The sequence below is a fragment of the Dunckerocampus dactyliophorus genome, chromosome 7 (genome assembly GCF_027744805.1).
Source record: "Dunckerocampus dactyliophorus isolate RoL2022-P2 chromosome 7, RoL_Ddac_1.1, whole genome shotgun sequence".
NCBI lineage: Eukaryota > Metazoa > Chordata > Actinopteri > Syngnathiformes > Syngnathidae > Dunckerocampus > Dunckerocampus dactyliophorus.
Window position 1 is genome coordinate 32,759,568 of NC_072825.1, and position 26,168 is coordinate 32,785,735.

A 26,168-nucleotide genomic window follows, 5' to 3' on the forward strand; every position below is an offset into this window, starting at 1 on the left:
AATTGGAGGAACAAGAAACATCGCAGGGTTGGGCACTTCGAGGAAGTCATTCACTCCACGTGGAGATTCCCCAATGGTACCCATACCACATCAACTCACCTGAGCTGTGGGATGTGCATCGGCCTGGGGCCATGGGGCCACACCATGCCGACAAAACACTTCCTCTCCAGACCAGGCTTAAACCCACCGATCATTACGGTCATTGGAGAAGCAAGACCAGACCAGCAAGACGAGCGGTCATCCCCAGCAAAGATGCGACGCCAAACCAGAACCATCGTTTCCTCCCAAGATCTTGAGACCGGCGAGCATGAGGGCCGCAGAGGCCCTCACACTCCGGAACCAGTGGAGAAAGATGCAGCTGAGGAAGGACGGGTAGGCAACCGAGTCGCCGACCTTACAAGGAACCCGCCTTCTCCAGCCACGGAAGCGGCCGTGGATGACATCGTCCGTGCAGTCTCACCTGTCCAGACCCTGCTCAAGGCTCTTGAGAGACTGGCAGCTGACCAACAAGCAGGAGGACCGCTTCCAGTGGCAGAGGGGCACCCGGCTGAGATCATCGCTCCCAACTACCTGGCTGACCGAGCGAGCCCCGTGCATGGGCCTGCAGGGGATGAGGCCTAAACCGTCAAGCAAATGTTGGACTGTGTGTACTTGATGTTACAATACTCGGTCACAGTATAAAGTAAATCCGACATTGTTACGGGCAACGAACGGATTCACGAAGGGGGTGTCGAGTGACCTAGGTACAACACCTCTCTAAAGGCCAACTTTTATACCAAAAGTACTTGTAATAATCAAGGAACAAAGCACAGTCTAGCATGCTCAAACACTCTGTTGCTTTTAGGAATGTAACCATATAATACACGAGTTAGAGGTACCTCATGTTAGTGTACATGTGCATTTATAGGGATCAACACACACACCATTGCAATACACGGATATAGGGTTACTTGCATAACTATAGCAATGCCAAAAGCACTTATATTATAATGTTATAATCAGTATTATTCAGCAACATGATTTAAGAGAAGCATATAGTCCTATGGCCTTGAGAATGTCAAACAGAACAACAGGGTGATGTCTAAGGTTGTATGAAAACAAGTGTTAATGTCTTACAAGTTGAATGTCATGTTCCGATGATGGTGCAAACTGAAATGTTAAAATAACATGTTGTGATGTTAAAATAACATGTTTTGATGCTAAAATGGTAATCATTATAAGATGACTGTTGCCAATGTGAGCTCCTCCATAATCATTAAGCCACAAAGTGGAACATTAAGTCTCGGTAGCCTGGTGAAAGGCCACTAGGGGTCATAGTCATTGCAGTGCAATGGCAAAGCCAGGCAACCCATATAAGGACATCCTTGGGAGTTCAGTTGAGGACACCTGAGGAGTCATCTGTGGTCACCCACTGAGTTCATCTCAGGACAGGATGATGACCAAATATGGCAGTCCAGGACGGGTCAAACAAGGACACAAGTTCAACCAAGGGGATGAGTCATGCTGAATCAGCGCGGTCGGGGAAAGTACAAACTATTCTGGGAAAGACACTCCTCTGGGAGGTCTTAAAATGAGGTAATAGACACTCCCACAAGCAGGCGGGGACTGAATACAGCATAAAAAGAGGACGAACTCAACAAGCGGGGTTGGTTCCAGGCGATCTACCAAGGGATAGCATCTCCGAAGCTCCAAGGCTCTCGACACAGCTCTGGGACTGCTGAAGGAAGATTTGACTCAACTCGTCTGCCCAGCAGAAGGAGAAGACTCTGTCTTTCCGATGAACCTGAGACACCAACTGAAGATTCTGTCTGCGGCGCTACAGAGGGAAGAGCTGAGCCTGAGTGAGGACGGAACCAGTCACAGCAGTGGTCCCCAGCCTTGCCCCCTCGGGAGCAACCTGGAGCCGTCAGGACAACCAGGGAAGGTCGAAGGCCTGATCACCCGACGCCCGACCCGCATCAACTAGTCTTATCCCCAAGAAGCGAACTCATCCTCACTGGACTTTTTGTCTTCACGACTGGCTTCATTATCGGGGTAGGACTGAGGCACTGGCCTGCGGCTTGCGCTTCTTTCTATCTAGGTATATGTGAGTGGAGCTCATTGCGGCTAGTCTGACATTAAGTACAGTACATCCTTATAGTTAATCGAGTACCTGCTTCAATGACCTTGCTAACTTTCCGAATAAAGCTTTTCACTCTTGCACTAAGAGTTGTCACCCAGTATCTTCTTTGAAGGTAAAAGAGTAAGCAGTGTGTTACAGACAGATTCCTTTGAGGTTGTTCCGGTAACTTAGTAAATACAGGTCCCTCTGATTGCTGACAGATGAGTAAATAACCCCAGGTCCTTACCAAGAGCAACTATCCATTAAGAGAGGAAGCAGTCGTAAAAGCAGAGGGTCCGACGTCTTGTACGACCAACCTTAGGTTACTCTGGTCGTGCGCGACTCGGATGTAGCGGGGCCGCCTCTGCACTACCGAGGCTGTTAATACCTGGGTGAGTTCCTCTCGCCCCTGACTTAGAGGTTTTTCTTCCCTCTACAGGAGAGACCGTAACCCTTTGAACGGAGTAGTCAGGAAGGCAGGTGCACCTGCTTCTTACACGAGGGAGCAAGGGTCTTGCACCGCCTAGGTAACAAGGGATTAAACAATTGTCTTATTTTGATACAGTCTGGATCCCTATGAACAGTTACGGAAAATTTAATAAAACATTAACATATCCTGGGTACCGTAAATCACGGTGTATAAACCGCACCCGTGTATTAACCGCACCCCTATTTTCAGGCTCACGGCGGGGGAAAACATTTTTTTTACTTAATAAATGCTGGCCAACTCTTTTATGCAGTACTGTTTACAACAGGGTCAATTTTTTTTACAGTACCATCTTGCAATTTTATGTGAAATAAGTACTTCTTATATCTTTACACCTACATTTTATCTTACCCTATTCTGCAGTCTTTACTTGCGTACCTTGCTTGCTGCTGTAACAAGTGAATTTCCCCACTGTGGGATTAATAAAGTACAATTCTCTCCCATCTCAAATCAACATGCGTAAAAGGTACTAAGCAATTTCATATTTTGCAGTCTTTACTTGCGTACCTTGCTTGCTGCTGTAACAAGTGAATTTCCCCACTGTGGGATTAATAAAGTACAATCCTATCCCATCTCAAATCAACATGCGTAAAAGGTACTAAGCAATTTCAAAAAGAAGAAGAAATGAGAAATCTGCCATCCGTCAATTCATCTGCAGTGGAATTCATGTAAGAAAAAGTAAGAAATGTATGCCGTCAACTTGCCGATGATATCCGCTCTCCAAAGCCGGATGACTGACTCGTTCACACCGTGCTGCCGTCCTGCTGCCCGGTTCCCAAACTCTTCTCATACCGGCAGACGGAGAGTTTGGTCGCGTTAGCTCCGGTGCTAGCTCAGGGCCACCGATGGCAGGCTCCGGAGTCCACTCATGTGTTTGAGCGTCGGCGAGGAGCAGGCTGAGACCCGAGGTGAGCAGCAGCTGTAGTACAGCGTTAGCTCTCATTTTAGCTCCAAACGGTGGGAATGAAGCGGTCGTTTTTGGTGCAGCCGTCACAAAATAGGAAAAAAAAAAACAGACGGGCTTTGTCCTAGCAGTGCACCACTGAAGCCGGCGTTGCTTTAGCTTTAGCCTTGATTCAACTAGCTAATGTTGTTTGATTGGTGACGTGAACGATGACGCAAGCGGCGTTAGTATTGTACATAACACGGCACTGCTTCAGTGTGAATTTGAATAAACTCCAACGATGTATTGTATTTTAAACAATCTGCAATGTTTTAATGGAATCTTAGGTTAGCTTCAGTGTTCAGTGCTTCAGTTAGAGGTTCACTGTGTGAAAATACACAGCAGTCAGTAAGGAATTGCTCTTTCAGTAACTGTACAGCAGAGAGTGCGAAAGTCAAAGCAACTGTCTGACCCACAGACGGCGCTTCTAAAATCTGCTTCTGGTTCATTTCTGTCTGGTCGCAGGCATCGTTTATAAACCGCACCCCCATTTTTGGCGTCTTACCGGTGGAAAAAAAGCGCGGTTTATACACCGTGATTTACGGTATGTTAAAGTCCCTTCTTCATACAGGCCCCATGATACACTTAACCTGCAGTATCAGGGCTATTTCCAACCATTTCTACAAAATTCATGGAAATCTGTCCATAACTTTTTGAGTTATGTTGCTAACTAACAGAAGGACAGACAAATAAACAAAAAAAACCCTGGCAAAAACATAACCTCCTAGTGGAGGTAATAACCCTCTGAACCTTTACTACAGCTTTTAAAGGGGGAAAAAAAGACAAACCTGACCTTTGGAATCCTTGGTCTTATCCTCGGTCGATTTCATCCTTTTTCTTTTTCCTATAAAATAATAAAACATAATCCACACTAGTTACATGTGTATCCTTTTGAAGTCTGATTCACAAAGTAGTAACTAATGATTGTCTTATTTTGATACAGTCTGGATCCCTATGAAGAGTTACGGTAAATTTAAAAATGAACATATCCTGAGTATGTTAAAGTCCCTTCTTCATACAGGCCCCATGATACACTTAATCAAAGTAGTCGAAAAGCAAAACCCCTTTTGGCACATTGTTTGGTCTATTTACTTTTTTTTTTTTTTTTTCACCTGTCCTGTCCAGCCTTTAAAGCAGATAGAATTGTAGATCTGATTTACTGCAGATTTTACTGCAGATTTACTCTGCCAGGGAGAAGTGTGATATACACTTCCCCTGTCATACAAAATTTATTCGACCTTGATGCTTGTTATAAAGCACATTTGGAGCGACCGGACCGGAGCAGGAGGGGACAGAGAAGAAGAGGGGGGGGGGGACAAAAACAAAAAAAGAGAGACAAGAGACAAGGACAACAGCAGCAACAACAACAATAGTGACAGAACAACAGAAACATACAGAACGACATCAGCAAATAAATGTCTGTGACAACTATCAAGACGAACAGGGACATAAGGACAAAACAATATCAACAACCACAATGACGCAGCTGTCAATGACAATCACACATAATAGCAGTCATGAAATGATGAACTATGATAGTGATCACAATGACAACACTGAATTGAAACAGTCACACATAATAGCAGTCATGAAATGATGAACTATGATAATGATCACAATGACAATACCGCATTGAAACAGTCACACATATTTGTGGTAATGAAATGATTATCCATGATAGTGAACAGAATGAAAAGTACTGTATGCACATCATTGTAAAAAAAAAATAACCTATATATATATATATATGTATATGTATATATATATGTATATATATATATATATATATATATATACATATATATATATATGTATATATATATATATATATATATATATAGTCATACTGCTGATATCACCGTCGCTGTAATAAAACCAACAACATAACAACACCCTGGTTAACTCAGTGAGTAATGTGGGGAAGTACGTATATACTGTGAGTGTGCATATGTACAGGTATCTCTGTATGTGAGGAAGACTTCATATATATGTAAAGGTGCAGAAATGTGTGGGCGTGTAATTGTCACTGAGAAAGGAAAGGAAAGGAAAGGGGCCGCCTCCACCTCCCAGAGAGCCCCGCCCCAAATAGCTAGGCCGGGCCCCGGCCGCCAGAAGGTCACCAGGCCCATAGGGGCAGGCAGCACAAAGATCAGCGCCCCAAGAGCCAGCCCAGAGGGCCCCCCCCCCCCCGGAAGACCAGCAAGGGGCCGAAGAGAGGTAATCCCAGCCAAGGACAGGGCGCCAGCGGGCCGGCGGACTGCCAACCCCTGAGACCAGCGAGAGATCACACCCCACAAAGGCAGACGGGTACCGGGGGCCACAAACCGGCAGGCCCAGAGACGCCTCCACAACCGGAAAGAAGCCCGCCCGCGCCGGAAGCGCCAATTCCCGCCCACCGCCCCCCCACACCCCCAGGGAGCTGAGGCCCGGCCCGCCTCAGGCCAACCCCCGCCCGACCCCCGACACAGGGCCGCCCCCCCAAGGGATGCAGGAGGCACACCCTCCACCCACCCGGTGGAGGCACGGGCAGCAGAGATGTATCACCCAGCACCCGACCCCACGGAGCAAACCCCTGTATGCCCCCCCCCCCAAAATAAATAACTAAAATAAATAAATAAATAAATAAAAGTGCACACACGCACGCACATACATACAGTACACACTCCTACGCACATACACACCCCTACGCCCCTGCGCGCACGCTCATACACACACCTACTTACTCAAGCGCGCGCGCGCACACACACACACACACACTAAATTTACGGTAAATTTAAAAATGAACATATCCTGAGTATGTTAAAGTCCCTTCTTCATACAGGCCCCATGATACACTTAATCAAAGTAGTCAAAAAACAAAACCCCTTTTGGCACATTGTTTGGTCTATTTACAGTGGCATTTTTTTTTTTTTTTTTTTACTTTATCTCATCCCATACCTTTGTGGTACCATTAACGCAACAAGAGGAAACTACAGCATGTTGATTTTCATCATTTAGTATTTTTCTATATGGTCTTCCCAGCACAATTCATCATTAATGCATACTAGACTATATTTAGTACATACCCCTTGGTCCAAGGGCATGACCTGACCCATTGTCATCTCCACCACTGTCGTTGACTCCACCGTCATGATGGCAGTCTTCATCTCCACCACCCTTATGTCCACTGTCCTTGTCATGTCCACCGCCGCCATCATTTCCATCATCGTCTCCATCACTTTCATCATCCAGCTCACCCTCACCTACATGCTTGTGAAGATGTGTAGACCTGAGATATTCAGGATTCTTTGCACCACACATGCGTGCAAACGTCCTGATGCAGTCCTGTCCTCTAAAGTAACTAGTGGAGGGGCATCGTGGCCGTCCAAACAGGAAGGGATTGTCCTTGTGCACATTACATGTGTCTCTTTTGTCTGCAATAAGTTCTGCTGCTTTGAGGACCTCAGGACTCAATAAAACAGCAACCTTTCGCCCTCTTTTGCCTATAATTTCTACCCTGCTGTAGTGCTTGGCTAGCTTTTGCTCAACATGTGAGAGGAGAGCAGCTATGTCCTCATGGAGCTCCGTCTGATCTCTTCTTTCAAAAGACTCGAGTGTCATCTTTGAGACTTCTCCTGCGCGACGTCTGTTGAAGATAATTATTTGAGCAAGAGTCACTCTAGCAAGCTCTGCGTAAGTCTGTGGAGACTCCTGCTCTTTCAGGCTTTCAACAGCCTCAGCTGATTTCTTCTCCAGGTACTGGTGCAAAAGCTGAACATCTTCTGTGAATGGGAAGGTAGATGGTTTATGAAACTTTGATTTGGTCAAAGTAGCAAGCGCCGAGGGGGAAACAAGGCCTGTCCATTCTTTTGTGCAGAGATGTATGAATCGCTCTGCTGCTTTGATCATCTGTTCATCCTCTGCTGCAATGGCCCTACAGAGAATAATGTCACCGATCTTCTTGAGCGAGTGTCCCAATTTCAGTGCAAGACTTGGTGTGCGATAACAGGTCTTCTCTTCATCATAACCAGCAACTGTTCTTACAGCTTCAATGACTTTATAGAAGTTTTTTGGTTTTGTAGCATCTTCAAAGCTAAAAATAGAGTTTGTTTTTCTCAAGGTCAACAACAGTCTGCCCATTTCTCGAGCCTTTTGTCTCATATACTCAAATTTTGTTGGATCAGTTCCATGCTTGTTGTAGAGAAACTGACTCAGTTGTAGTATGAGGAAATCATTTCGAACGACAGATGCTACCTCATCTTGCCTCATATTTTTAAGAACCTTCCATACTCCAGGGGAAATTGCTTGGGCACATGTTGACTCTGCAATATCAGCTCGATCCAAGCATGTTGCTTTAGCAGTGGCTTCAGATTCTGAGACTGTTTTAAAAGGGCACCTCCGTGAATGGCGCCACAGCTCTTTACGGATAAACATGCCTCTACAATATGCACAGTGCACAAAAGTTTTGGTGTTTACAGAGTCTTTTGATTGTTTTGATCTTCTTTTTACTTTCAGGAAGCCCTCATTATTTGTGGGAACTTCTTGATTATGTTCATAATTGCCTTTGTTCCGCAGCTTTTCAAGTAACTTTTTTCTCTCTTTGGAGTTGTTTGGGTGCAAAAATGCTTCAGCAATATCGGGTTCGTCTTTTTCGTGCTGTTTAAGGTGACGAGCAATTTTTGATTGAGGTGTCTTACAAACGTAACAGTAATTTTTTTTTGTGCAAGAAGACCCTTTAGGAGCCTGTGAATCTGTTGAAGTTGTTGTAAGGCTCTGGGTATTGCTTGTGGTTGGATCATCATCAGAAGATTCACTATCAGGGACAATGTCTTCTTCAATGCCAAATTCAGTAGAGGTTGTGGCATCTCTGTCCTCCTCCCTCATGCGGTCTATGGGCTGTGGCACTCTCTTCCTAATTTGCTTAGAAGAAACCAAGTTAGCTGCTCGAGCCGTACGATGGAGTGGGCTTGGATGAGTTTTACAGACAGACAGATCATCACTATCTGTTGTTGATGCAGGTACACCAGTGCTGGTACATGAGAGATCTTTAGGATCGGATGCATCACTACTGACTGACGGGCTAGGCACATAGTCTTCATCTGATCTGCAGCCATCACTACTATTTATAGAGTCATGGTCATCAGGTTCAACATCCTGAACAGACAAAAACAAAACAAAACAAAACAAAACAAAACAAAAGAAGATGAGAAAAAAAAAATAAAAATATTGCTGTGTAAGTCACAATCCGACACTCAAATGTTCACTTCAAATGGAAGAGAAGGAAATGTACATACCAGTGATGAATTCCTCTTGAGAAAGCAGGATTTGTGCCATGATTTTGAGCACACTAAAAGCACATTGAAATGAAAAATGAACAAGTAATGGTGATACTGACGTGTTCAACATAATATAACTTTGCACTGAAGAGAACGATGTGACATAGATACTAACATTGACATGTCAAACCAATCCATTTTAGACTGGACAAGGGTCTTCCACTGCACTTGTCACAATTGTCCAAAGAGTTGACAACCGAGCAGGTAACTTTATGGAGACACTGAGGAGACAAAAAAATGTATGTAAAAAAAACAAATTATGAAAATTGAATTATTCATTATACAGACACTGCCAAATACTGCATTGGAAAGGGTACAAAAACACAACATAACCATCTAAAGGAGGAAAACAATAAAGTGGCCACTGTGGTAGTACAATCCCTGTGACTTTAAATTTGTACAATAGCCAAGGATTATAATTGTTAAAAAACATAAAATTAACAATAATAATATTAATAAAAAGGGGATACTGGTTGTAGGCCTGTCGTGATAAGCAACAAAACAATTAATTGCACGGCGAGGGAAAGGCTTCTTGAGACGTCATCTGTACTTCTGTGAAGAAGGTGTCGGACGTTTCGCTCCTCATCTGAAGAGCTTCGTCGGCGAACTAACAAGTGCTGCTGGCCAAAGAAAACAGATGGTTTGAAAGAGGAGTAAAGGAAGCTATTTTTGTCAAACAACAGAACCCATCATTAAATCGGAATGGTGTTTTGAGTTTTAATTTGGACCCTGTGTTCAGCAGGTTACTGAGACCAAAACCCACAGCTCTTAGTCATGCAAATGAGGTGTAGCCAGTGCCGAGCCAGAACAATAGATGCTAACGAGCCAGTGTCAGAGTCGTTCATACCCAACTACAGGGAGCTACACTTCCCTTTGTTCGAAGGTGCTAATGAAAGAAAAGGATTATACCACAACTCCTGTAAGGAACCAATAGGAGGAGGGCATTGGCACACCAATTCCGCCCACTCTTGCTGTATTTAAGGCCTAGGCTACCAGCACTTGTTAGTTCGCTGACGAAGCTTAGTAAGTTTGAGTAAGTAAGTTTGTCATGCACAATGAGTTTTCATTGACCAAAACACTGGATTAGCAATTAGCAAACAAAAGATATTCATTAACTAGTGGGGAGTAACATTAACGCTACATTTACCTATCATTTTTGACAGTGAAAGCTTTTGCTAATGTCTTTAAAAAGATCGACAAAAGCCGCTACGTCGTTGGATCATAGCTTTGGAACTCATCTGACTTTGGATACATCTCCCCCATAACCTTTGCTGCATCCGTCTCGACTGACTCCTCTCGGTTCCTTTGCGTATTGGGAGTGAACCCTCTAGTCCAGTGGTTCTTAACCTGGGTTGGCTCAAACCCTAGGGGTTCAGTGAGTCAGTCCCAGGGGTTCAGCGGAGCCTCCACCACAGAGGTTAAGACACACAGGACCCATCGTGTCAATTTGTGATGACACGCCGCCGCTTAGCCATCACAGGCTGCAGATAATCACGTAACATTACTTGCCTTGGCCAATCAGTGCTGCGAAAAATTGTGCACGCTCATGGTGCGTTCCATTTGTACTTGGAAGTCAGAATTTCCGAGTTCCTAGCGGAAACGCCCGACTGAAACGCCCCCCGAAGTCGGAATGTTCAATTTGGAAGTCAGAGCATCCACACCACCTCTGAGTTAACAATCAATGATGGCTGCCTTGTGTGTAAACGTTATATAATCAATAAATAATTTATAAAAAATATTGCTATAGTGTAACGTTTTTCTGACTTGGCAACTGGAACGCTTTTAACTCAGAGATCACGTCACTCTCACTCCGACTTTCCAGTTCCGAGTACAAATGAAAAGCACCATCAAGTAGTCAGCGTGTAACTGATGTGGTAGTACGTCGTGTGATTTCCTTCTTAATATTTTAATCCATACTAACTATGTGGAGCGAAAAAAATAAAGTGGTTGTACGAATATGTACAGCATGGATTCAAGATTCAAGAGTTTTATTGTCATATGCGTAGTCACACAGGCAGTTATACTATGCAATGAAATTTTTATTCTGTTCATTCTCCCAAGAAAAGAAAGAAAAGAAAAAGAACATAAGAAACATAAATACCAATAAATTAAGCAACAACAACAGAAGAGACATTAATACAAATAAATAATACAAATAAATAAATAAATAAAGGTGCTATGAGTGTGTGTGTTGCGTGCGGTGTGTGTGAGTGCTTCATTGAGAAGCCTGATGGCCTGTGGGTAAAAGCTGTTTGCCAGCCTTGTGGTCCTGGGCTTCAAACTCCTGTAGCGTCTGCCTGACGGTAGGAGTGTGAATAATGAGTGTTGTGGATGTGTGCTGTCCTTGATGAGGTTGTGTGTTCTTCGTAGGACTCTAGTTTTATAAATGTCTTGCAGTGAGGGGAGGGCTGCCCCAACAATGTTCTGTGAGGTCTTGATCACGCGCTGGAGTGCCTTCCTATCACGTGTTGTACAGTTACCGTACCAAACAGTGATGGAGGCGGTAAGGACACTTTCCATAGTGCATCTGTAGAAGCAACAAAGGATTTTGGTGGACATGCCAAATTTCCTCAGTCTTCTCAGGAAGTACAGTCTCCTTTGGGACTTCTTCAGAATTTGTTGGGTGTTGTGAGACCAGGTGAGGTCCTCGCTGATGTGTGTGCCAAGGAACTTGAAGGTTTTCACCCTCTCCATCTCAGTCTAATCAATAAACAGGGGTCTATGTGGCTCCTTTTCCCTTGTTCTTGGGTCAATGATCATCTCTTTAGTCTTATCTGTATTGAGAAGGAGATTGTTATCATGACACCAAGCTATGAGGTCCGCCACCTCTCTTCTGTATGATGTTTCAACACCACCAGTGATCAGGCCGATGACTGTAGTGTCATCCGCAAATGTAATGATGCTGGTATTGTTCTGGGAGGCCACGCAATCATAGGTGAAGAGCGTGTAGAGGAGCGGACTCAGCACACACCCCTGTGGGGTCCCAGTGCTCACAATTCTTGAGCTGGATGTGCGATTGTGGACTCTGACTGACTGGGGCCTGCCTGTTATAAAGTTAAACACCCAGTTACAGAGGGGGGGGTGACAGGCCAAGTGTGAGGAGCTTATTTGTGAGTTTGTGGGGGCTGACTGTATTAAAAGCAGAGCTACAGTCTATAAATAGCATTCTGACATATGTGTCCTGGCCTTGTAGGTGAGAGAGGGCTGTGTGGATGGCAGTGTTGACTGCATCATCCGTGGACCGGTTCTGGCGATATGCAAACTGTAGAGGGTCCACAGTGGCCGGGATGCTCTTTTTGATGTGGGTCATGACTATTCTTTCAAAGCACTTCATAACAATAGGAGTGAGTGCTATAGGGCGATAGTCATTTAAGCAGGTCACGTTGCTCTTCTTGGGTATGGGCACTAAGATGGTGGACTTAAAGCAGGTCGGTACAGATGCTTGTGCAAGCGACAGGTTAAATATGTCGGCAAGCACATCAGCTAGCTCTGATGAGCAAACCCGAAGTGCACGTCCTGAGATGTTGTCTGGCCCTGCTGCTTTTCATGGGTTTGTTTTGTTCAGAACCCTGCGCACATCAGCTGATGTCACCATGAGAGGTGAGTCCTGTGTGCTCCCCAAGTCCAGCCACCCTCTCTGCTCATCAGGAGTTTGGGTGTCAAAGCGGGCATAGAACTCGTTCAGCTCATCTAGAAGTGTGGTTTGGCTGGACGTGGCTACGCTACTCCGCTGTCGATAGTCTGTGATGTGCTGGAGCCCTGCCCACATGCGCCGAGGGTCTGAGGTGGAATAGTAGCCCTCCAGCTTCTGTCTGTACTGCCTTTTGGCCTCTCCGTATGTATCACGGACCGTGATGGGAGTCAGCGTCCTGTCTCTGTCATTTTGTGCACCAGTAAAACAAACACCTATGTCTTGGATTTGAAAAAAAAGTATATTTTATTTTTCACTAAAGAAGGGTTCGGTGAATGGGCATATGAAATTGGTGGGGTTCGGTACCTCCAACAAGGTTAAGAACACTGCTCTAGGCCACCTGGCGCTGTTACGCTATGGCACTAAGTAGAGGTCCGTACTACGTGAGGAGGAGAGGGAGAGCTGAAGGACATGTAGGAACGCTTTGGATTTGCAGCAATTGACCGCGGCGAGCCACAGAACATAAATTATGTAATAATGTAATGACAAAATGTGTTTAAAAGCAATTTAATGCTGTGCTAAACACAGCAACACAACAAACACGCTCCTTCACCTCCAACCCGTTGCTGCTTTCCCAGATGGGGAAAAAACATCTACCAAAAAGGCAGAGGGGCTGTCAACCTCTTCCCAACACTATAAACTACGCGTTTATGAAGCAAATGAAATATAAAAGAGACAATGACAAATGGTGCGCACTCACAGTGTAACTATTTCGCTACATCAGTGGTTCCCAACCTTTTGTGACCCACGGACCGGCTTATGTTCCCACAAATCTCCCGCAGACCGGGGGTTGAGGGGAGGGGCGGAATTCGTACATTAGACTAGGTCCCCAACTTATGAACACTCGCCGATACGAACACAAGCTGACTGGTTTATATTTTATTTTTCCTTGTAGTGCTTAGCAATCACTATATATACTGCTGCTGTACATGCTTGACCAGTAGAGCGCACTGTGACACTGCTAATGGGACCAAGAGGCAGCCTTAGAGCTAATGAGACTAACAGACGCTAGGCAGAGAAAGCTTCCGGTAAAGCTAGGAAAGCTAAGTTTCAGCTGGATGATACAACCCGGACAGAGCGTGTGATAAAAGTTTATGAAGATTTAATAGCCCTGCTTAATTATACACCACCCACAGAACGCTACCTCTTTTAGAAGAGTCTAACCACGACGACCATTTGTCCTTTTTTTCCCCCCCAATATCTCCTCCTCCTCCTCCTCCACCACCACCAAAGACGTGTCCTCGACCACACCTCTTTAAAGGTAAATAACATTTATCATTACGTATTATTATATCATTTTTATTGTTTTTTTCATTAATTATCCTCGTTTAATGTTACTACTACATCCAAACTCATATTTACATACATACAGTATGCATATACTGTATATGTATACACGTACATGTACTACCTATATTATTGGTAATATTAATTTTGATTCGACTTAACGATTCGACTTAAGAACGGTCGTCTGGAACCAATTGTGTTCATTAGTTGGGGACTTATTTTATATACTGTATATGTATACACGTACATGTACTACCTATATTATTGGTAATATTAATTTTGATTCGACTTAACGATTCAACTTAAGAACGGTCGTCTGGAACCAATTGTGTTCATTAGTTGGGGACTTAGTTTATAGCAATCTAATTGATCTTATTTATTATGTACAGTATTGTGTAAAACTAAGACATGAATAACATCAAATTAAGAGCACAACATGAATGGTGACCCACCATCCACCAGTTCAAGTTCCAGCCAAGTGTTTCCAGAGAGATGATTACATGGCTGTTTGACGTGGATGCTAACAGGCAGTGTGCTAGCATGAATTAACTTGAGACAAATGTGCACATTAGCACTCAATAAGTCATCAAACTTACCTTTATGCATTCCCACATAGTATCAGCATTTCAAACCAAATATGAGGTGAAAGAAAAATGGTACAAATACAGTAGTAGTCGTCGTCTATCTGTACGGCATGAGATAAAGTTAGCACACCCACAATGGACATGCGTCAAGTGAGACAGAACAGTAACAGAGAGAATCTGGCCACTTTTCAAAATAAAACATAAAAAAAAGAAATAATGGCGGCCCGGTTCCAAATGACCCACAGCCCGGGGATTGGGGACCACTGCGCTACATCACCAAAACGCAGCCCTTAAACATAGATGAAAAGCTGCATTTCGACAAATGTTACACACACTTGAGGGGAGGTACGAATTGACAGGGAAAACATGCATGTTTGCAGAGACTTTATACTTGATTTATTGTTTCAGATGTGTTCAGTTTTTATTAAAGTGCATTTTTTGTAAACAGAATATTTGTTTTTGGTTGTTTTGATTATATATTTTGGATAATTTTTGACAATGTATTTTTTCATGATACAATTCTTACTTAAATATCTTTATAACGAATTAAGGGGGCCGCACGGTGGTCTAGTGGTTAGCACGTTGTCCAACACAGTAACAGCCTGGAGATCGGGAAGACCTGGGTTCGATTCTCCCTTCTCCGGGTACTTCGGCTTCCTCCCACATTCCAAAAACATACAGGTGAGGTTAATTGGCGACTCTAAATTGCCCATAGGTATGAATGGTTGTTTGTCTATATGTGCCCTGCGATTGGCTGCCGACCAGTCCAGTGTGTACCCGCCTGTCGCCCGAAGTCAGCTGGGATAGGCTCCAGCATTCCCCCGCGACCCTAAATAGGAAGAAGCGGTATAGAAAATAGATACAAGGGTGCACTTCCATTATTACACCATTATTATTATTATATTAGTTGAAAAATGGTATCAAAGCTGCAATAATATTGCTTATCGCAATAAATTCCATCCATCTTCTACCGCTAATCCGAGATCGGGCCACGGGGGCAACAGCCTAAGCAGGGAGGCCCAGATTTTCCTCTCCCCGGCCACTTCATCCAGCTCCTCCCGGCGGATCCCGAGGCGTTCGAGGGCAGTTGACATTTGACAGTTGGCAAATATTGACATCACAAGAATACAGGCAACTTACATCATCATCCTCTAGTGTACCAGGAGTTGCTGTGACTTCAGTCGTGGGCCGACTTGTGCTACCAACGAGTTCCTGTAATAAGAGTTGAAAAAAAGGCACAAATCTCAGAAAATTCAAAACTGAAATGATTATGGCAGAAATGTCATTGAATAGTCAGCAAAGAAAGCAGAAAGCAGGAGTCATGATTCTGTAATATAACTCTGAAAACTTGCCTTTTGCTCCTGTGCTGAGGTGGACAACTTCTTCTCTGACTGTGTTGTATGTGGTTCTTTACAGTGTGCCTGCAAATGAAGAGAGGAAATGCAAGTCATTTTCAAATGTCTATGAATGTCCGTTCAACACGTATGAAGGTTTGTGAACGTGGCGCCTGTGGTTTGCTCATATATAGGAACTGTGTGGCAACAAAAGAGGAGCAACATTACAACTCGGTGTCTGCAGTTTCTTGTAAGGAAAGGAGCTAGGGTGTTAACTGTGACAAACTTGCCCACGCCTTTTCAAACACCAATAACATCTCCATGACCACTCAAAACGTGGAACGTTGACAGTATTACATGATGCAAACACTGATAAGAAAATATAAGAACCTGAACTCACCTTTGACCGCCATGGCCAAGGGGAATCACCATAGTTATAGCTTATTTCTTCACCTGGAAATATTTCTTTCAAAGCAAACAGGCACAAGTGTGGCCTTCCTTTTACCAATATTTTTTTCATTTTGCAGTTTGGATTGATGTGATCATCATTTACTAGTCGCCCAAGCGTTCCATCTTCTTTCAAAGCATCTATGCTGTGGGACAAATAGACGAGACAAAACTTTAAATTTTACATGAGGATTCAATTATTCAAAATGTCATAAGGGATAAAACCTCAGCGTACTCCAACCTTAGTTTCATGTAAAACATTAACAGCATTTTGTTTTGTTAGAAAGCTATGCTCTAGTCATTTAGCCTACCACACTATCGACAATTTTGAGAGCGATGGGAGATGACTGAATAAGTTGCACATCCATTCTGTTATGTCCAAGTACAGTTGTACTCATAAGTTCACATACCCTGGCAGAGTTTGACATTGGTCGTTTTTCAGAGCATATGAATGATAAGAGAAACTGCATGGAGACAAGCCTTCAAACATCTGGAACAAAGTAATTAGAAGGAGTGGTGGACTGTAACTAAGTCAAAAGTACAAGTACAAAGTACAAATTTTAGGTACTTTTACTTTTCATAAGTACATTTTAAGATGAGTACTTTTACTTCACTACTTTTCAAAGCAGGTATCAGTACATGCAGGTATTCTACTCTACTACATTTTAGGACTGCTGTAAAAGTAAACATATTTGTTAAACGTGTACTTTTGTAATGAGAGAGGATTCATGTTTAGATGTGATTTAGGTTTATGTATCTTGGTTTAGACCTCACTTTGTCCGGGTTTAAACATGGTTTTAGCCCTGAAGTGGCCCAGATTTAGTACAGTTGGACATGTAGTGGTCAACAAGCAGCAAACTTACCAATAGTGCTGCCCGTTCAACTTGAAATCAAACAAATAGTTGTTGTTTTTGTCATCGTGGCCTTTACTCAGAGACAAAACTCCACGGTACTCCACCACAAAACTTTTTGGTTCAATGTACTCCTGTGTAAACACACCTCTCCCTGAAGAGAAGAATGAAAACATGAACCTAAACTCAACTATTAAGAAGCAAACACTATTTATGTAACAATAAAAAGAACAAGAACAACATATAAACATATTTAAAATACGTAAGTGCTCAGGGTTGTGCTGCAGCTGTCTAGACAGCGCTGTCAGTAGAGCACGTCTCTACTGCAGGTAGTACACATAGATGAGCATAATTACTCATTTCAAATATATATGCAGTCATGCTCAAAATGATTCATACCCTTGCTAATTCTTGTGATTTTTATCATTTAATGATGAAATGAATGCATTATTTCAAGTTTGCGTGTCAGTGTATGTGAACAACAATTGAAAGAATGACAACAGTACAAAATTCAAGAAAATCTTTATTTCATGGGTATTTTATTGATGGATTGCCAAAAAATGCTATGTTCAAAATGATTCATGCCCCTGGCAATATTTCAAATGTGGTAATGTTTCTCCAGTAGGTGGTGTCACAATGGAACAAAAAACACCTTAATATTGTTGACCAAATGTTAAACACTGATCTAAAAACTAAATAAGACTTATTTCCAGAAGAGTATCAGTAGGGGAAAAGTGTTCAGGTTTGTGGTCATCATGGTCAAGAAGAAGGAGCTCAGCAAGGACCTCCATCAGGGTCTTGCATGTCCCCACAGTGAAGGAAAGGCTTACAAGGCCATTTCCAAGCAGTATGATGCCCCTGTGGCAAGCGGTCAGAGCATCATCAACAAGCACAAGAGGTTCAACACTGCTAATAACCTCAGTGGACGTGGCAGGAAGCGTAAAGTGTCACCAGAACAGTGTTGCCAGAACATCTGCTGAGAGGTCAACAAGAATCCACAGACTTCAACCAAGGCCCGAATTAAAACACTAGACCAGGGAGGGACAAGGTGTCACAGTCCACCATTAAGCAAGTTCTGCACCGAGGAGGTGCAGGGGAAGAAACATCTGGACGCTGGCCTGGCCTGTTCTAGACGTCATCTGAAGCAAGATCCCAGCTTTTGGTCAACTATTGTGTGGTCTGATGAGATAAAGTTGGAGTTATTTGGCCATTCCACCAAGTATTACAGCAAATACCCTAACCAAAAACAGTGGATGAACTGTGATGTAAGGGCTAAGCTACGTGCTTGTTCGACTGCATTTGTCATGGGCACCGCTGATGACTACAAAAAGGCCAGATATGACCTGAGGAGCGCCATACGAGAGGCCAAAAGACAGTACAGACAGAAGCTGGAGGGCTACTATTCCACCTCAGACCCTCGGCGCATGTGGGCGGGGCTCCAGCACATCACAGACTATCGACAGCGGAGTAGCGTAGCCACATCCAGCCAAACCACACTTCCAGATGAGCTGAATGAGTTCTATGCCCGCTTTGACACCCAAACTCCTGATGAGCAGAGAGGGTGGCTGGACTTGGGGAGCACACAGGACTCACCTCTCATGGTGACATCAGCTGATGTGCGCAGGGTTCTGAACAAAACAAACCCATGAAAAGCAGCAGGGCCAGACAACATCTCAGGACGTGCACTTCGGGTTTGCTCATCAGAGCTAGCTGATGTGCTTGCCGACATATTTAACCTGTCGCTTGCACAAGCATCTGTACCGACCTGCTTTAAGTCCACCACCATAGTGCCCGTACCCAAGAAGAGCAACGTGACCTGCTTGAATGACTATCGCCCTATAGCACTCACTCCTATTGTTATGAAGTGCTTTGAAAGAATAGTCATGACCCACATCAAAAAGAGCATCCCAGCGGCAACTGTGGACCCTCTACAGTTTGCATATCGCCAGATGTGGATGGCAGTGTTGACTGCATCATCCACGGATGATGCAGTCAACACTGCCATCCACACAGCCCTTTCTCACCTACTGGGCTCTAGACACATATGTCAGAATGCTATTTATAGACTATAGCTCTGCTTTTAATACAGTCAGCCCCCACAAACTCACAAATAAGCTCCTCACACTTGGCCTGTCTCCCTCCCTCTGTAACTGGGTGTTTAACTTTCTCACAGGCAGACCACAGTCAGTCAGAGTCCACAATCGCACATCCAGCTCAAGAATTGTGAGCACTGGGACCCCACAGGGGTGTGTGCTGAGTCCACTCCTCTACACGCTCTTCACCTACGATTGCGTGGCCTCCCAGAACAACACCAGCATCATTAAATTTGCGGATGACACTACAGTCATCGGAGTGATCACTGGTGGTGTTGAAACATCATACAGAAGAGAGGTGGCGGACCTCATAGCTTGGTGTCGTGCTAACAATCTCCTTCTCAATACAGATAAGACGAAAGAGATGATCATCGACCCAAGAACAAAGGAAAAGGAGCCGCATAGACCCCTGTTTATTGATGAGACTGAGGTGGAGAGGGTGAAAACCTTCAAGTTCCTTGGCACACACATCAGCGAGGACCTCACCTGGTCTCACAACACCCAACAAATTATGAAGAAGTTCCAAAGGAGACTGTACTTCCTGAGAAGACTGAGGAAATTTGGCATGTCCACCACAATCCTGAGTTGCTTCTACAGATGCACTATCGAAAGTGTCCTTACCGCCTCCATCACGGTTTGGTACGGTAACTGTACAACACGTGATAGGAAGGCACTCCAGCGGGTGATCAAGACCTCACAGAACATTGTTGGGGCAGCCCTCCCCTCACTGCAAGACATTTATAAAACTAGAGTCCTACGCAGAACACACAACCTCATCAAGGACAGCACACATCCACAACACTCATTATTCACACTCCTACCGTCAGGCAGACGCTACAGGAGTTTGAAGTCCAGGACCACAAGGTTGGCAAACAGCTTTTACCCACAGGCCATCAGGCTTCTCAACGAAGCACTCACACACGCCACACGCAACACAAGCACACACTCATAGCACTTTATTTATTTATTTATTTGTATTATTTATTTGTATTAATGTGTCTTCTGTTTTTGTTGCTTAATTTATTGGTATTTATGTTTCTTATGTTCTTATTTCTTGTGTTTTCTTTCTTTTCTTGGGAGAATGAACAGAATAAGATTTTCATTGCATAGTATAACTGCTGTTTTACCATGCACATGACAATAAAACGCTCTTGAATGTTGATATGGATGCTCAATATGCCTGGAGGAAGAAAGGAGAAGCCTACAGGCCAAAGAACACTGTGCCCACTGTCAAGTATGGAGGTGGAAACATAATGCTCTGGGGATGTTTTTCCTCCAGCATCACAGAGAATCTCGTCAAGGTCCAAGGAATCATGAAAAAAGGAGGAATACATCAGGATCTTTGACGACAATGTGAAGCAATGTGCTGAGAAACTCCAGCTTGGCCACAACTGGATGTACCAGCAAGACATTGACCCTAAACACACCGCCAAGGTAGTGAAGAAATGGTTCAAGGACAATGATGTCAACGTCCCAAGTCAAAGTCCTGACATAATCCCATCAAAAACTTGTGGCATCACTTGAAGACCAGAGTGATGGCTCGGAAACTGACCAACCTGACCCAGCTTGAGGCTTTTGCCAAGGAAGAATGGGCCAACATCCCACAGGAGACATGCAGGAAGCTTGTGGACACATACAAGAATCGTCTCGAAGCAGTAATAAAAAAACAAAGGCTATGCTATTGACTATTGAAGGAAGACAATGGACAAAGGTATGAATCATTTTGAACATGGCATTTTTTGGAAATCCATCAATAATATACCCCGAAAATGAAGATTTATTTGAATTTTGTATCATTTTCATTATTTAAATTGTTATTCACCTATAACTGATTCACAAACTTGAAACATTGCATAAATTTCATCACTAAATGAAATAATCACAAAAATTAGCAAGGGTATGGATCATTTTGATTAATTAGTTTAACTAGAGGTACTGTAATGAGACTATGATGAACACCTACCTTTAAATGTGTTGATAAATGTTCCCTCTAGGAAGGGTTTGTCTCTTCCTTGTAGGACATGATCCACAGCATCCTGCTCAGGACTCTTTCTCCTCCTCCTCGTCCTTCTTTCTGTCATTTTTGCTTTAATAATGTTAAAACAACAACACACATTTCAGTCAGGGTGTTTAAAATGTCACATGTCTGTCCTCTGGACAACTATTACCAAACCTACAGTATATATCAAGGCAAATCATGTTACTCTGCCTTTACACTTCAATACATTCATTACACATCAAGTCATTTCCCCCAGGGGATTATTAAAGTATTTCTGATTCTGGTTTAACATGTTCATAAGAATGAAATGATAATTGATGTTAGAAACTAATAACCTGTAAAAACCTTGAAAATATCCACAATCAGTAAAAAGTTTGAACACACTTTCCCATTCAATGAATAGGGTATCTATGTCCAAACATTATCTGGTCGTGTCCATATGACTAAAACTCTGAGTGTTACGACAGTTAAGATTAGAGACTCACAGTATGGGAAAACATTACTTTACATTGTCATACAGTTCTAAAACAATTTAGCAGAAATGTTAACAGCATGTCTCTTAACTCTCCTGATGACACCGTCAGTAACAAACAGACTATTTTAGTTTAAAAATAGATCGTTTTAGGTAGCGTGGGCACGTTCTGGGCATCGGTGCTAGTTGGAGGAGCACGCACGGTACCTCGCGTTGGTGTCGGACCTTGCTTAGTTTTACAGACCAACAACATTAAAATCCCCCAAATACATTTCGCTGTACCTAAATATTGTGCATTATCACTTACCTGCACATGAACTTAGGTGCCTCTGTGCTATTTCCTCACAATGGCTTCCACACTGTTAGAGGGACTTCCAGCTCAGCCAATCACCGGTCAGAACCCGACGCTGACTGACGTCCAGCTCAGCCAATCGCCGATCAGAACCCGAAGCTGACGCTGACTGACGTCCAGCTCAGCCCATCAGTGACCGTGGGTGGTTAGCCAATGAGTGGAGCTCATTTGGTATGTGAACGGCGGGAAAACCACTGATCAGTATAATATATCTGGATAGCTCATTGGCTATGACTTGTGAAGCCACACGGCCGCCATATTGCTACTCCCCAGAAACACTTCTCGGACAATGACTTATGTGAGAACTTGTGAGTTGTTAAGTGTGTTGTTAGTTTGTTAGCCACTCACACTAAATGCAAGGTTAGTCTTCAGACTAACCTTGCACAACATGTGTGCTTGAGCTTAGTCATAAGGACTGGGTATGCAAATTTTTTAAATTCCCCTTTTTTTCTCTATCCCACTGTATGTATGCACAGCCTTTCTTTCCTTTTTTTTCTTCTTTCTTTTTTCCTCTCCCCTTCCTCCCGCTGCCTCACGCTTTCCCCCTTTCTCCCCTTATTCCCTTCTCATAATCTCACATATCCTCTTGTCTGCGAGCTGTCTTCCCCATCAGCATCTCCTCACAGTGACATCATACACCCTCAAAGTCCAAACCCAACCAAATTCAAACAATTCACACAAATACACACACATGCACGCACTTTCTTACACATGCACATCATATTCTACTACGGATATGGATATCACAACCACTCACAAGCAAGCTCATCTCACATCTGCATGAAGCCACATCACATCCTCACTTTGGTTAGTTTAGTTCATTCAGGATTACTATGTTACACTTTGCCGATGTCCAAATTAAGCATACATTTAAATGTACTGTATATATTCCCATGATTTTTACTTCCAGGTACACATACTTCACATTTGATCTTGTTCACACACACATCACCCAAAGCTAGTCTAGGATGAACTCACTACAGTTTGTCACTTGGAATGTCAGGGGAGTTGGGTCGATAGAAAAAAGACAAACATTTTTTAATCATTTGAAGAACACCCAAGCAGACATTGTCTTATTACAAGGTGTGCAGTGATGTCATCACTGCACACCAAGACGTCACCAAGCCCAAGAGCAAGTTGCTGTGTAACTCTAGAAGACCCTATTGTACTCCTCTCTCTAATATCATGAATCATCTGAAGGTGTTTAAATATGATGCCGTTCTCAATGAATGTGCTATTGTTAGCCGCTAACGTTAGCCCGCTAGCAGGTCTATGTAGTACAGGGGTGTCCAAACTTGTTCCAGCGAGGGCCACATAGTGAAAGTGAAAGGATGTTTAGTAAACAACAGGTGTAGACATGCGAGGAAGCTACAGTACAGTAGCTCAACAAACACCTGCATTTCACCTTTGGAACATACCTGGAATGGAGGAGACATGCTACTAAAATCACCTTTTTTACACAATAACACCACTTTATTCTTGGAACATGAACACTTTTGTTCTTCACTCCATTATGACTTTATTTCTTCATATGTTGACTTTATTCCTGTAGGATTACAGCACTTTTTACATTTCTAGCGTTTTTTACATTTTCCAACTATTTCATTTAGGCTTTCCTCTTGTAAATGTTTTTCTTGTAATTATTACTTTATTCACTCACATAATATTTATCTTTTAAACAATGGATTTTTTCTTTATTTCAATGTTGTTACTAAATTTCCTCATTTTACAAGTTTATTCTTATAAAATTGCAACTTTTTTCTCATTTTTTCTCTTAACATTTTGACTTTACTTAATTTACTTTAATTTAACTTAAATTTCTGCTGTTGATTTTTAAATAGATTTTCCAAACAGTTCAACTTTCTTCTTGTATATTTCTTCTCTTAACATTTGGACTTTATTCCCATGTTGTACATACACAAAAACGACAACTTTCATTGTTCATTGTTTTTGACAATACAACTTTTTTCTTGAATATTTCAACTTCCTGCTACTAAAATGACATTTTTCCTCCTACTATGACTTTATTCTTGTGAAATGATGGCTTTTTTTTCCTTGCTGGATTACAACTCTTCTCTTCATATTTGGACTTTTGATTGATCCCATTTTTGCTGCTGTTGTTTTTTATGAAGTTTCCTTGTTAAATGACATTTTTAGACTGTGGTGCGGGCTGATAAAATCACAGCCGCGGGCCGCACTTTGGACACCCCCGGTCTACATCACAACTGCAGTTCAGAATACATTATCAGGCACCAAAAAGAGAGAAAATGAGTGGATCTTTCAGGAAGTAGAAGTATTGTTAAGGGTGGGAAAGATGCTCGTGGTCATTGATAACAACTGCTTTCTTCATATAACGTGTAGGACTTTTCCAACAGAAATCAAAAAGTATACGCTGAATATTTTCAGTGGTTTTACAGTCAAGATGCAAGGAGAGAGCTGCATCAGTGAGCCGTGATATTCCTTCAGCTTTGGTAACAAGAACGCTACCTTTTAGGGACGGGGCCCTCCGGAAGCACTGATTTCATTTGCTATTGTTTTTTCAATCATTGGGTCAAAATTCAAAGTGCATGTCAAGTTTGGATTTTCAGAGATGAAGAGACTAAGTAGACCTAGACTTCTTCCTTGACAGGAATGTTGCTTATGGAATTTACAGGACTGGTTTGAACAGCTGCTAGCTCACATCACAGACCCGAGGCCTAGGAGAAGTCATTGATTACGTGGAGAGCAACAGGAAGAGGGGCAGCATTTTTTAGAAAAAGAGCCAGTCGGCTAATACTGACCTCTACCGGCTATGGAAATCCCCTGCGCAGCACTGTTAGTCACATAGTTTGTTTGGAGTAGAGATCAGAAAAAGATGGGGCACCCCTGACGGATGCCTCGTTTCAAGTTCAATCTGGGAGTGGTGCCGTTTTTCATTTTGATGGAGCTATCAGCGTTGGCATATAGAGTCTGAAGAGATGCACGGAAAAGCCCCCAAAGCCTCGTTTCTCTCTCGTTTATGTTGTTATATACTTAATAATAATAATAATATAACATGTTTATGTTGTTATATAGTTAATAATAATAATAACATGTTTATGTTGTTATATAGTTAATAATAATAATAATAATATAACATGTTTATGTTGTTATTTTGTGAATAATAATAATATAGCATGTTGATGTTGTTATATAGTTAATAATAATAATAATAATAATAATAATAATAATAATAATAATAATAATAATAATAATAATAACATGTTTATGTTGTTATATAGTTAATAATAATAATAATAATAATAACATGTTTATGTTGTTATATAGTGAATAATAATAATATAGCATGTTTATGTTGTTATATAGTTAATAATAATAATAATAACATGTTTATGTTGTTATATAGTTAAAAATAACAATAATATAACATGTTTATGTTGTTATATAGTTAATAATAATAATATAGCATGTTTATGTTGTTATATAGTTAATAATAATAATAATAATAATATAACATGTTTATGTTGTTATATAGTTAATAATAATAATAATATAACATGTTTATGTTGTTATATAGTTAATAATAATAATATAGCATGTTTATGTTGTTATATAGTTAATAATAATAATATAACATGTTTATGTTGTTATATAGTTAAGAATAATAATATAGCATGTTTATGTTGTTATATAGTTCATAATAATAATATAACATGTTTATGTTGTTATATAGTTCATAATAATAATAATATAACATGTTTATGTTGTTATATAGTTAATAATAATAATAATAATATAGCATGTTTATGTTGTTATATAGTTAATAATAATAATAATAATATAGCATGTTTATGTTGTTATATAGTTCATAATAATAATATAACATGTTTATGTTGTTATATCGTTAATAATAATAATATAGCATGTTTATGTTGTTATATAGTTAATAACAATAATATAACATGTTTATGTTGTTATATAGTTAATAATAATAATAATATAGCATGTTTATGTTGTTATATAGTTAATAATAATATAACATGTTTATGTTGTTATATAGTTCATAATAATAATAATAATAATAATAACATGTTTATGTTGTTATATAGTTAATATTAATAATAATATAACATGTTTATGTTGTTATATAGTTCATAATAATAATAATATAACATGTTTATGTTGTTATATAGTTAGTAATAATAATAATAATAAAAATAACATGTTTATGTT

The 26,168-nt window shown here is 41.7% G+C and overlaps 1 protein-coding gene across 4 annotated transcripts in view; it reads right to left on the reverse strand.

The window, feature by feature from the left end:
• Nucleotides 1-21,977, reverse strand: part of LOC129185220 (uncharacterized) — a 49,699-nt gene extending 27,722 nt beyond the window's left edge. For 2 of the 4 annotated variants that reach the window (XM_054782011.1, XM_054782010.1), the window contains exons 1-10: nt 21,912-21,977; nt 21,097-21,219; nt 17,053-17,194; nt 16,143-16,335; nt 15,761-15,829; nt 15,549-15,620; nt 8,962-9,067; nt 8,805-8,857; nt 6,597-8,664; nt 4,325-4,375 (exon numbers count right to left, since the gene is read on the reverse strand). In XM_054782011.1, coding sequence (XP_054637986.1) covers nt 4,325-4,375; nt 6,597-8,664; nt 8,805-8,857; nt 8,962-9,067; nt 15,549-15,620; nt 15,761-15,829; nt 16,143-16,335; nt 17,053-17,194; nt 21,097-21,214 — 2,872 coding nt within the window. In that variant the 5' untranslated portion in view covers nt 21,215-21,219; nt 21,912-21,977. Of the gene's footprint in view, nt 1-4,324; nt 4,376-6,596; nt 8,665-8,804; nt 8,858-8,961; nt 9,068-15,548; nt 15,621-15,760; nt 15,830-16,142; nt 16,336-17,052; nt 17,195-21,096; nt 21,220-21,911 lie in introns of those variants that run through there. The other 2 variants (XM_054782012.1, XM_054782013.1) reach the window with 2 other exon arrangements.
• Nucleotides 21,978-26,168: the final 4,191 nt, after the last annotated feature.